Source organism: Gopherus evgoodei, chromosome 1 (assembly GCF_007399415.2).
Source record: "Gopherus evgoodei ecotype Sinaloan lineage chromosome 1, rGopEvg1_v1.p, whole genome shotgun sequence".
NCBI classification, from domain to species: domain Eukaryota; kingdom Metazoa; phylum Chordata; order Testudines; family Testudinidae; genus Gopherus; species Gopherus evgoodei.
In genome coordinates, this window is record NC_044322.1 from 17,055,907 (window position 1) to 17,068,571 (window position 12,665).

Here is a 12,665-nt window from a genome sequence, read left to right on the forward strand (position 1 = left end):
CAGCTCTCGTCCACTCACGCCCCTTCTCTACCCATACTACATTGATGACATCTTCATCATCTGGACCCATGGGAAGGAGACTCTGGAAAAATTCCACCAAGATTTCAACAGCTTCCACCCCACCATCAACCTCAGCCTGGACCAATCTATACGGGAGGTCCACTTCCTAGACACCACGGTGCAAATAAGTGATGGTCACATTACCACCACCCTATACCGAAAACCTACCGACCGCTATGCCTACCTTCATGCCTCCAGTTTCCATCCTGGGCGCATCACACGATCCATTGTCTACAGCCAAGCACTGAAGTACAACTGCATCTGCTCTCACCCCTCAGATAGAGACCTACAAAATCTCCACCAAGCATTCTCAAAACTACAATACCCACACGAGGAAATAAGGAAACAGATCAACAGAGCCAGACGTGTACCCAGAAGCCTCCTACTGCAAGACAAACCCAAGAAAGAAACCAACAGGACTCCACTGGCCATCACATACAGTCCCCAGCTAAAACCTCTCCAACGCATCATCAGGGATCTACAACCCATCCTGGACAATGATCCCACACTTTCACAGGCCTTGGGTGGCAGGCCAGTCCTCGCCCACAGACAACCTGCCAACCTGAAACATATTCTCACCAGTAACTGCACACCGCACCATAGAAACTCTAGCTCAGGAACCAATCCATGCAACAAACCTCAATGCCAACTCTGCCCACATATCTACACCAGCGACACCATCACAGGACCTAACCAGATCAGCACACCATCACCGGTTCATTCACCTGCACGTCCACCAATGTAATATACGCCATCATATGCCAGCAATGCCCCTCTGCTATGTACATCAGCCAAACTGGACAGTCCCTACGGAAAAGGATAAATGGACACAAATCAGATATTAGGAATGGCAATATACAAAAACAGATCCAGACTAACACGGCTCCCCCTCTGATACGTCACCAATGCTGGCTGCTTGGAATCCACAGCAGAACACAGCATTACTTGCTGCAAGGAGCTATCATTCTATCAACTGCCTCCAGTGATGCACCTCAAATTATGTGCAACTGGACATCTTCTAGGCACAGACAACTTGGCAATCACATAGCAAGACTCATTAACGCAGGAGCAGGTTCCCCTGCATTCCCTGTTCTGCTTATCACTTTTTACCATGTGTTTATATGTGCAGCTTTCCAACGTTGGGTAGTATTAAACCCTAACCGCAACCACCTGAGCCGTTAATTGAACATTTTCTTCCTTGGTTCAAGGAGACGTTGATAGATTTATAAAACAAATCACCTCTTTCTTCCATAGTTAAAATTGGTCTGGTAAAGACATCTCCCTGGGATCGGCAAATTATAAGCTAATGATATCTAGTCAAAATTTCAGTTACACTCAACAAGGTCAATGCTTGGAAGAAATAAAATGCCACTCAGAAATGGAGATCAAAGTAACTCACTTCTATTCTTGCTGCTACCATAGAGACCAAGAAAAAAAATGAATAGATTTAACAGACTTAATTCTTCCTGAAATTTATAATTAACTACAAGGGAAAAGGGACAATTACCATATTTCTAAAGAATAAAAGATAAAAAGTTGAGCTTTTGAAAAGATATAATTACAAGACATATACAATGCACATTGGTTTGCTCTGTGTAATTTTCTTTAAGTTCCCAAAAGAAAGGTTATTTTTTTCTAGAAAACACAACATGTGCTTCATCAGTTTACATTTGTAATGTTCAGAATTCAAGGGCTAAAGACTAACAACAACTGGTATAATTCTGCCAAAACTTAACACTGGTAAATAAAGATCTGAAATAAATACTCAATTATACACCCCATCTGTTTCACATCTATGAATATATTCTCTAGCTAAGATAAATGGTAATCAATGAGAAGGGTTTTCCTTCTTTTCTAAGAGTGCATAGAGTAGCCAACAGTCACCCAATAGTAGTTAAAAGCTGCCCTCAAATGCCACTTCAGTTTAGAATTTAGTAAATTACATGTAAATTGCATGGAATCAGCACTATTACATTTTTAAGCTCTGGCAGGAAAACAACCCAGTTTGAAATGCTCATCAGAACCTAATAATGGCTTTAGAAAAATACTTCAATTTTATCTAAATTTGAATATTTGAGAAACTGAACAAAAACCACGAAATTTGCTTTGTTTGAGGTTTTTTCACAGACTTGAAATTTGGCACAAAAATCCTCAGCAGACCATGTTCTGCTTTATAACAGAATGTACATTTATTTATCCCAGAAGCTCAGTTCTGAAAGTAGAGGATGCACATTCATGAATGTTCACCTGAAATCCTGCAAAGAGAAACTGAGGAAGTTAACACTGTTATGAATTCTCCCCATGAGTAAGTAGAACTATGGTTATTATTTGTTTGATACCCAGCTAAATTTAGGGCTATTTATAAATTATTAGTAATAATGAGCCAGATCCTCAGCTCATGTAAGTGATCATAGCCAGACTGAGTTCTGAAAGGTTATGCCTATTTACATCAACTTTATTTTTATGAGACCCAGTGGGATTACTCACATGTATATATTAATTATTCTATGTGATTTTACCTTCTCTTGTCATTGCAGGATCAAATATAAAATTAAGACAATACTCACAGGCATGTAGGTGGCACTTCAGAAAGTCTCATTTAAGAGAATGGGTTAAACTCTCTTGGACTTACACCCGCTTTACATATCTGTGTGGAGTTACTCCAGATTTACACCAGTGTAAGGAAGAGAAAAATCAGACCCATTCTCTTGAATGGAGTAACTATACCATGCTAATAACTGCAGGGCTGGCTCTTTTCACTAATCATTCACTGATGTATGATCAGAATCTGGCCTGTATTTTATGGACCAGATATTCAGCTCTGACAGATGACTCAAAGAGGGGGTGAGAGATGTCTCTAGATCACCCCTCTTCTTTCTTGATGGCAGTCAGGAACCCATCCAGCCCGTTACAATTTAGAGCAGCCTAAGCAGTTGCTTTACGTTACGCCAGCTGAAATGGTCCCCTGTGGCCACTCTGATGTCAGAGGATTGTCAGAGCATGATGCACACCAACCATGACCCCATCATGTTCGCTTTCATGCTCCCAGAACACCTCGGCTGGGTGGGCCAGAAATGGGATCCAAATGTGCTGCCTTTATGGCACTCAAGGATTCCCCTGCACCAGGGAAATCCCCTGCAAACTGACAGCGGGTAAAGAATCCAGCCTTACATGCCTGTACATTGCCAAAGATAGCACAATAGAAACAACATCTAGTAATAGTATGATTAATACATGTTGGCAACATGAAAACGTACTACCCCAGGCACAGAATCTATTGCTCACCCTTACAATGATGCCAATAGAAAGTTGAGTTCTAAACTCTGGCTGTCCCTCTCTGAGCGGCGCTGGTTGGGAAAGGAGAGCTGTTGCTGAAGAATGGAGTGCCTGGGACCAGTGTGCTTTGTAGCGCTCCTCATTTCTGCGTTAGAACGGAACTGTATTTGCTCGTCCAGCACCTACTGCAGAGCACAAGTATGAGCGCTGGGGGTGGGAAAGGCCTGATCAGACTCCCAAAAGGACTGGTTATGCCCCTGTGAAGCCATGGAGCATCCAAACTACAAGCCAAGCCTCGGGATGGCACTCAAGAGAGCAGCACCGCATCATGCTGCCTGGTTCCTGTGTCAGTGTGTTGAGTGTGGAAGAGGCACCCGGCACTGTCTTCCTCTCTGGGAACTCTGACACCACCTGCTCAAGGCAAGGCAGAGTTTTGCCCTCATTATATGTATTGTTGCTGCCTGTTAGAATATAAATATATTGCCAGGTCACCAGGAGCTAATACAATAGAAGAGAGAAAGGTAGTTCTTGGCCAGTCAGATTCTGCAAGGCTGGATTTCATGTGATAAACTGATTATCTCAGTAAATAAGCATATGACCCTGCTCCTGGCAACATTAAGAGATACAGTTCTTTCCCCTACTTCTTCCTTGTAAACGTTTGAATGAATTAAGCCCCTGTAAAAGGTGCGAGACTGCCAGCCTTAGAGAGAGGAGTCTTATTAATTTACAGAACTGGACTGGAGCAATACAAGATTTTCCACATAGTTATTCTCAGGAAATATTCAGGACTGACTGGCCCTCAGGCTCACTCCTGGGACTGTCAACAAAATTGTCTGATAGCGATTTTTGGGATGTGCACATCTGTCCATTTGGAAACGGACTGAGACCTTCACACTCACTGCACATAGATCACCAAAGACCCAGGATCATTTTTCCCCTAACATCGAGGATGTTAAACGAATCCCTCACTGATTTAAACTGCTCTGCCATGACAGGTGAATCTGATTTCTGAGGTAAACATATATTTACATGAATGTGCAACCCACATGTTCTGCATTCTAGGATTAACACTGTATTCCAGTTGAAGTTGATAGTCAAGACCTCAGTGCAGGTGTAGTATTAACAGAACATTCACTATTTTCAACCCAAATTTTACTTTCTTAGCTGAGCAAAAGCCAAGCTATATGATATAATCTGGCCTGGCCTGTCCGTAGCCCCTTGCCTGGCTCACAAGAGAGAGAGGGCAAAAGGTGGAACCTTCCTGCCTCTTGCCCTCAGTGCATTGAGCAGACACTGATGCAGCTGCTATTGCACAAACTGCCTCCCAAAGGCAGAATGGCTGGACCCAAAGCCGGCAGGAAGTGGAGAGGAGTGCATGCTGAATTTTCCTAAGAGGTGGCAGAGCGGGCCTGTTCCCGTGCTCTCTGTGAACTTTCTGGATACTCCCGCTGGGGCGGAACAGCTCAGTGAAACCCCCAAAGGTATGTCTACACTGCAGCTGGGAGCAAGTTTGGGGTAGACAGACTTATACTAGCAGAACTTGAGCTAGTGCACTAAAAATAGCAGTGTGGACATTGCGGGATGGGATAGGGCTTGGGCTCTCAAGCCTAGAGGGCTAGATGGGCTTGAGAACCTGAACTCCTGTTATTTTTACTGAATTCTATTGACAAAATAATACCATAAAGCCATGTGGCTTATGTATCAGCAGAAAAGAAGCTAAATTAAGGACATGATCAATTCAAACAAACAAGAAGCCCATAAAAAAGCCCTGATTCAGCATTTCTGGCTCATGTGTTCAGTAAGAACATGGTGAGAGCAACAAAATAAAATCAGGCAGGCACATTTTGTAGTACTGAGAACATTCAACTTATTGTTTGGGGGAGTTACATTTTTCCTGGAAAAAAACCTGTTTAAATAGAAATCAAGATTTGGGACAAGTCTTTAACAAGTTCGATCCATTGGGCTGTTGAATTTATAGGGGTCTAAATAATACCTTCATGTATATTACACAGCAATTTAAAAAAGCCTATTTATTGCATAACTATTGACTTGACCGCTCTCTGTACGTTATTTTTTATAAACTGGAAATGCTGCAAATACCACAGTAAATTTAATGACCATGTGTTGACTTTTTACTAGCACTGACTGTCTGCACCTTAAGTAAATTTATGTTCCCTTTGTATTATTTTCAAAACCTGAGGAAAAACAACTAAACATTTACTATCTCTTCATATTAAGATCCACATCTTCGAAGGTGGCCATTACACTTACACGCACAAATCAGGTTAATGGATGCCTAAATATGTGCAATTACTTGATTTTAGGCTAAAAATGACCATTTTGAGGCATAAATGCAAGATTTGAGGATATAATGTGTGCACAACAATTTTATCAAATATCAAATGCACTGAGCCAAATTCTGCTCTCATGAATCCTGAAGTTACTGGCTTCAGTAGAGTTATTCCAGATACACACTGATGTGAACATTACCAGAATTTGGGGCAGTACAGCATAAAACCATCAACATAGCTATTTTAATACTGTGCAGAAAAAACACAGGGGAAACATCTATAAAATATGTATTACAAGTTATTGCAATTTTTTTAATACTTTGAAGCTTTTAATTGCTGCAGGAGTCACTCACTGCCCACTTTTATAGGGTAATACAGAGTTCCAATGGGTGCAGACATGCACTTTGGACTGATACCCAGTTGTTCTCCATGGTTCCATCCAACTCTACCACCAGTGACTTGCTGCAGAGATTGACTATCCTATCTGCTTTCCCCTGCTCACTTCACCTTGAGCGCTGGTTCATGTATCTACCAGTGTAGTCAGTGAGGTAAGAGGTACAGGACACAGATCTGATGGGAAGAACGGTATCATGGATATGTGGAAGTGGAGGACCTGCTTATAACTGAGGGAGTGAAATGGTTGTGACCCCATGTATGTTACTCTCCACAGGGCTCCATGGAATGCAGAGTTGACTCAGTTCACATGTTCATCATCCATTCGTAGAGCAATTATGTCAGAGGCAGCTTGTTGTTGTTGTTAATAAAAGGAAGGCCAGGTTCCGCTCGCAGTTACACCGAATGCAGACTAGCTCTACTGCAGTCAGCACAGTTATTTATTACATGTGTCAGCACTAACCTTAGGGGCTGTCAAAGCCTACAGCTGCAAGTCCCCACCTGGAGACCTAGAAATGTCAGGGTTAATCCAAGTTCTTAAAGAAGTATCTAACCGTTTTCCTTGCAAAGCAGCCTCAAAAATGTAAACTGAACATTAGGGCTGAAAGTGCGCACTGAATATTTTATAAAGACCTGGAGTTATTCTGAGACCCCTGACAGTTGCCCAGAGCTGGCCTTTGAGTTCAATGAAATCAATTGCTAGAGGTCCCTCAATTATGTGACTGTAGGACAGCCCTACTCAGACTCCTGCCAATGACACGAGAGTTGGCACCAGCACCATCTCATCTGCTAAATGCAGCTAAACTGTCTCATTAGCTGAGCTGAATGTGTGACCTCTGGCCACAAGGAGGAGCAGGTAGCATGAGTCTGGGCATGGTCTGAAGGCAAAGGACTCCTGTTTTCTAATCCCAGCACTGAGTCCAATTACCTCTGTGGCCGAACTCAAAGTCACTTTATCTTTCTGCCTTAGTTTCCCCACCTGCAGGAGATGGAGAACAACACTTGCCTTCCGCACAAGGGTGATGGTGATGGTCATTAATGAACTGCTGTTCTTAGGCATATTTTTATTGCTAGACTGCTGGTGTATTGAGACCACTGCTCATCATGCTGGCCAGTATTGTGTCATTGTTAACTTGTGCTTGCACGTCTCTTGGCTGCATCCAAGACTTGCTGTCTCTCTTATACTTAGACTACATGCTCTTCAGATCAAGGACCATCTCTTTGGTCTATGGCACCTACCACGATGGGGCCCTGACCTGTGACTGGGACTTTTAGGTGTTACCGTGATACAAACAAGTATTATTTACACAATACTCAAAATGTTCTTGTCACCACACACAGCAAAAGCGCTCTGTAAAATACTACGCAAACACTGAAATTCACCAGAATTCACTTCAAGCCCTCTGTCAGATAGGGGATTCCCAGAACCTCAGCTTATTCAGTACAACTCTCCTTTACAAATGTTGGCACCAAGCATGAACCCCACTCCAAGTATTTCAGTTCCGCTTCTTCTGCCACAAAACGCCAACAGTGACCTAAAAATGCCTCCCATCATTTTATATTAAATTAGTTCACTAAGTCTGGGGAGTTCCCACAAAAATCCTTTTACTTAGCCCTTTCCTCAAATGCTCAGGCCAGTGACCCACATGGAGGTGCGATGATGCGAGGAATCACTTAAATACGTATTTGGAGGGTGGATGGGATTGTTTAGAAGGCCAATTCAATGGCTCTGACCCTGGCATAATACAGCAGAATTCAGACCAATGCATTTTGATTTTTAAGGCCTAGAGATACAAATCAAAGCTATGTTTTGCCCAAGAAAACCACATAAGCTACAGAAACTTGCTACTCTCCAATCAGAAATGTTGTTGCTATCTAAACTACATCTGATTGGCTTCTCTAAAATGCTAGGACATATAATACAATCCTCAGATTTTTAAAAAAGAACATGATTGCCTGTTCCCACATTTAAAGAATAAGCTGGCATGATATATTGAGACTATATGTGCATTTTAACATCTATTTTGAAACTGCTCCAGTACTACAGATATTAATAGACAAAAGCAAAGTCTAAGGTAAAATATCAAACCATTTTCCTTTTACAGGTAAAAAACACCACCATATCATTTAGGTATAGAAACAAACAGTGTAACCCCTCAGATAAAGAGAATAAAATGCCCACTGAAGCAAGGCTTAGTTATTTTATCTTGCAATCTGAGACACTACATACTTACTCTGTTTAATTACAGGAACAGAATAATAGCAGAAAGATATGCACCCAAAACAGTAATGTTTCAGTCCTACCTTGGTTGTGACAATGCACAGACAATCCATTCTGCAAATCTCCACAGGAGTGTATGTAAATCATAAATCAGCAAGGTTGAGGAAAGGCTTTTGAAACAGCATGAACAGAACCAGAGACTTGAATCTGCACAGCCTGCTTTTCCAATAGGGGCCCTCATAAGAAACTGGAGTCCTCCTCCACAATGCTAAAGGCAGTCATTATTCTCACAGGGATCTGAAAATCCACTAGAAATCATCTCAAGCAAAACTTCCAGGTGGCTTGTTAAGCTTGATTGCTGCATTGTTCAATCTGTGATCAAAATATTCTGTTAAATAGTATGCAGGATTCTAACTGGGAATATGAGAACCACAACAAGCACAAAAGAGCAAAAGCATCACATTTCAGCTCTGACTCTGATTACACAGTTCTGATCTGCTGTTCCAGTATACCCATCAGATTTCCTTTTCCAAGTCTCTCTCTCTCTCTCCCCTCTTCTTCCCTGCTAACTCTGAATAAGCACAACATACACAACTACTGGGCCCATCTATCAAAGTGCTGTCACTTCTCTGCCAAAACAACTGCTTTGGGTTGTAAAGGTTTTTATTAGGAGCCTGATTCCTGTGAACACGTGAACACTTGCATGATTGAAACACTAAGGTATACACGCTGGGTCATGCGTCACATCTACAATCCCTCAGAGTTACTAGGGTGGATTCTGATTCAGGAAGTGAATATAACAGCTGGATGATAAGAACTTTCAGAATATATAACAAAAAAAATGTCAGGTTAGTAAAAAAAGTTAACTGCCTATTTACACTGGCATGCAACGCCCTGGGGTGCAATGTTGGTATAATTATAGTTCACTGCACACAGAAAAAAAAAACCTCTTTATACATTACATAAAACTAGAGGGACTATTTTTTAAAGTTACGAAAAAAACTTCAAAGCTTTTAATTAAAAGAACACCCCCAAAGGACAGTTTTAAAACTTCTCAAATTCTTTCCCAAACTTTCTGTGGATCCTTGTCAGCATCAGAGTCTTAATCTGCTCATTTCATGTCCTCTCTGAGTTGCTGACTGTCCTGCAATCTCCCATAGAAAACAGGGTAGCCACAAAGCCCCTACCTTTCTTGCAGCGATGCTGGTGTAGAACTTGCCTTTGAGGTGTCTGACATGAATCATGCTGAGTAAGAAAGCTCTCTGTCAGCTCTTAAAGTCTTCCCTTTCTTATAGAGAGAGACAGAGAGAGAGAGAAGGGGAAAGATATGTAAAATGAAAGCTCTGGCTGAAGAGAGAGGAAAAAATCAATGCCTCCTATTCACTGGAAAAAAAAATACAGCCAACTGGACCGTTGACAGCAACAAGAGGAAACGTCTAGACACCCATACATTACAATTCACCTTTTCAATCTATCGGACAGCACACTTTCCCCATGGGTGCTATGCTGAGAACCTCTCGTTCTCACTCAGCTAAAGTATGTTTTCAATTAAAAAAAAAACTTTTTCAAGAAAAAAAAAAGGAACGTATAAGAGTCATCTATCTCCCTTCCACAAATTATCAAGGTTATAACCATAATATACTCATGATTGCTAAAGAAGCAAGAAGTTCAGGAAATGACACACAATTATTTTGCCAAAATGAGGTCACTGCTACCAAAGTTTTTAAAAAATCCATAGTGAATCAGACATGTGGTCAGAATCAGACAGCAACCAAAAGAAAAATAACCCACAAACTATTGAAGTTTTACAGGATATAAAATCTTAAAAGGAGACTCTCCAGAGCTTTTAGGACTTAAGACACTTTAATGTCTTCTGAATAACTTCACTGTTTGTGCAGAAAACTGGATTTTTGTAGGTGACACATTGAAGCCTGTACGTTTAGTCCATACTGTGGTTTATTCCATTAGTCAACAGTTTTATTAAAAAACTGGCTAAAAGAATCACTGAACATTTCTTGCTTCACCTGGCCCGCGTACCACTGAAGGGCCAATTAACTCATTATATGGTCTCACCAAAGCCCTGTTTGTAATCTGGGCAGGGCAGGGTAAATGGGAATCCAAATAACTCTAAAACAGGGAGGGATCTGACACCCACATTTACAACACCTTCATTTGATTTCCTGTGTGCTCCTCTATCTGTTGCATTCGATCTATTACAGGAACATTGTGTGAATTGCTTTCATTTTTAAAAATTACTTAATGACTTGGCTGTAAAAATTCACTCCATAGTCAAAAACTGGTTACCAGGATACATTTCCAAACATATCTCTAACGGCCTGATCTGTAAACACACATGTGAACAACTCTATTCCTGTGAGTAGTCCCATTGGGCTCATGATCCAATTTACAAGGTATTACATGAAAAGTGAAGCAATGGAACTCAGTAAGAACTACTTACATGAGTAAAGTGATCCACAGATTTCATCTATGCTCCAATTTGTGCAAATCCTGAATACAAACCATCGTCTCCATGTGTAAAATTAACCACTGTGTGCATGCAAAAGTGTGGGCTTTGCTTGTACAGTACACAAGTTTACTGTGTGCTCATGCCTCCGTCATCCTCCTTTAGCTTACAGTAGAATAGACTTGTGCTTCTAGGGCTGAAGGTCCCTGTTTGATCCTCCCAGATGACCATTGTGTCTGTATGTATGAGGTCACCATTTGTTCCACATGCATGAACAGTAAGTTAGATAAAGCCAGTGCTGCATTGGTAGGGAAGCTGACTGATTCAGTGGTTCTAATTTTTTTTTTGAAGCTGTAAATCACAAACCACCTCTCCATGCAACCTCTCAATCCCTATTCCAAAAATGCTCTCCAGCAACTATCCTGTTCAGATGCATTAAGCATACAAGCAATACTGGGGAACAATATTTAAGAGACAAGATGAAAGCACACTTATTTTAACACTGTGGATTCAGGTGCTTCATTATGTCCTTCCAAAGGTAGATCTTTGCTGATTATTTCTTCTCTTTGAACGTTTGATTTTACATTTATTAGCACCAGTTCTCCCTACATTGCCAGCATCCCCCACTACTCCATTTTCTGTAGGTCATTTTGCAATGTGGTCCTATCCTCCTGTATGTTCTCCACCTCTTCAATTTTCATGTTAACGATAAATATGATCATGACTGAATTACACTATAGAAACACCTGACAAAATTTAGCTATGAAGCAGTCACCTAGGGAGAAAAGAGACTATTTTAGTTGTTCCTGTGGTAGGGCTATCAATTAATCGCAGTTAACTCATACAATTAACTCAAAAAAATTAATCGTCTTTAATCGCACCGTTAAACAATAGAATACCAAATGAAATGTATTAAATGTTTTTGGATGTTTTTCTACATTTTAAAATATATCAATTTCAATTACAACACAGAATACAAAGTGTATAGTGTTCACTTTGTATTATTTTTTATTACAAATATTTGCACTGTAAAAATGATACACAAAAGAAATGGGTTTTTTTCAATTCACCTCCTACAAGTACTGTTTCTTCATCATGAAAGAGCAACTTCCAAATGTAGAGGTTTTTTGTTACATAAGTGCCTGCAAGTCCATTCAGTCCTACTTCTTGTTCAGCCAATCACTAAGAGAAACAAGTTTGTTTACATTTACGGGAGATAATACTGCTCATTTCTTAATTATAATGTCACCTGAAAGTAAGAACAGGCGTTCGCATGGCACTGTTGTAGCCGACGTTGCAAGATATTTATATGCCAAATGCACTAAAGATTCATGTGCCTCTTCATGCTTCAGCCATCGTTCCAGAAAATAATGCATTGATTAAATTTGTGACTGAACTCCTCGGGGGAGAATTGTATGTCTCCTCTGTTTTACCCGCATTCTGCAATAGCATTCATGTTATAGCAGTCTCGGATGATGACCCAGCACATGTTCATTCTAAGAACACTTTCACTGCAAATTTGACAAAATGCAAAGAAGATAACGATGTGAAATTTCTAAAGATAGCTACAGCACTCGACTCAAGATTTAAGAATCTGAAATGCCTTCCAAAATCTGAGAGGGACGAGGTGTGGAGCATGCTTTCAGAAGTCTTAAAAGAGCAACACTCTGATGCAGAAACTACAGAACCCAAACCACCAAAAAAGAAAATCAACCTTCTGCTGGTGGCATCTGACTCAGATGATGAAAATGAACACACGCTGGTCCTCACTGCTTTGGATCATTATCAAGCAGAACCCCTTCATCAGCATGGACACATGTCCTCTGGAGTGTTGGTCGAAGCATGAAGGGACATATGAATCTTTATGATATCTGGCAAGTAAATGCCAGATAAAACAGTGCTATGCAAACACCTGTTCTCACTTTCAGCTGACATTGTAAACAAGAAGCAGGCAGCATTA

General features: G+C 40.8%; 1 protein-coding gene across 2 annotated transcripts in view; it reads right to left on the minus strand.

The window, feature by feature from the left end:
- DLG2 (discs large MAGUK scaffold protein 2) overlaps nucleotides 1-12,665 on the minus strand; it is a 1,569,268-nt gene that overhangs the window by 1,266,757 nt on the left and 289,846 nt on the right. Inside the window, exon 1 of one of the 2 annotated variants that reach the window (XM_030558473.1) lies at nucleotides 8,325-8,661. The exons of the other annotated variant lie outside the window; for it this stretch is intronic. Within the exon in view, the coding sequence (XP_030414333.1) occupies nucleotides 8,325-8,354 (30 nt within the window). The 5' untranslated portion in view covers nucleotides 8,355-8,661. Of the gene's footprint in view, nucleotides 1-8,324; nucleotides 8,662-12,665 lie in introns of those variants that run through there. 2 annotated transcript variants of the gene reach the window in all.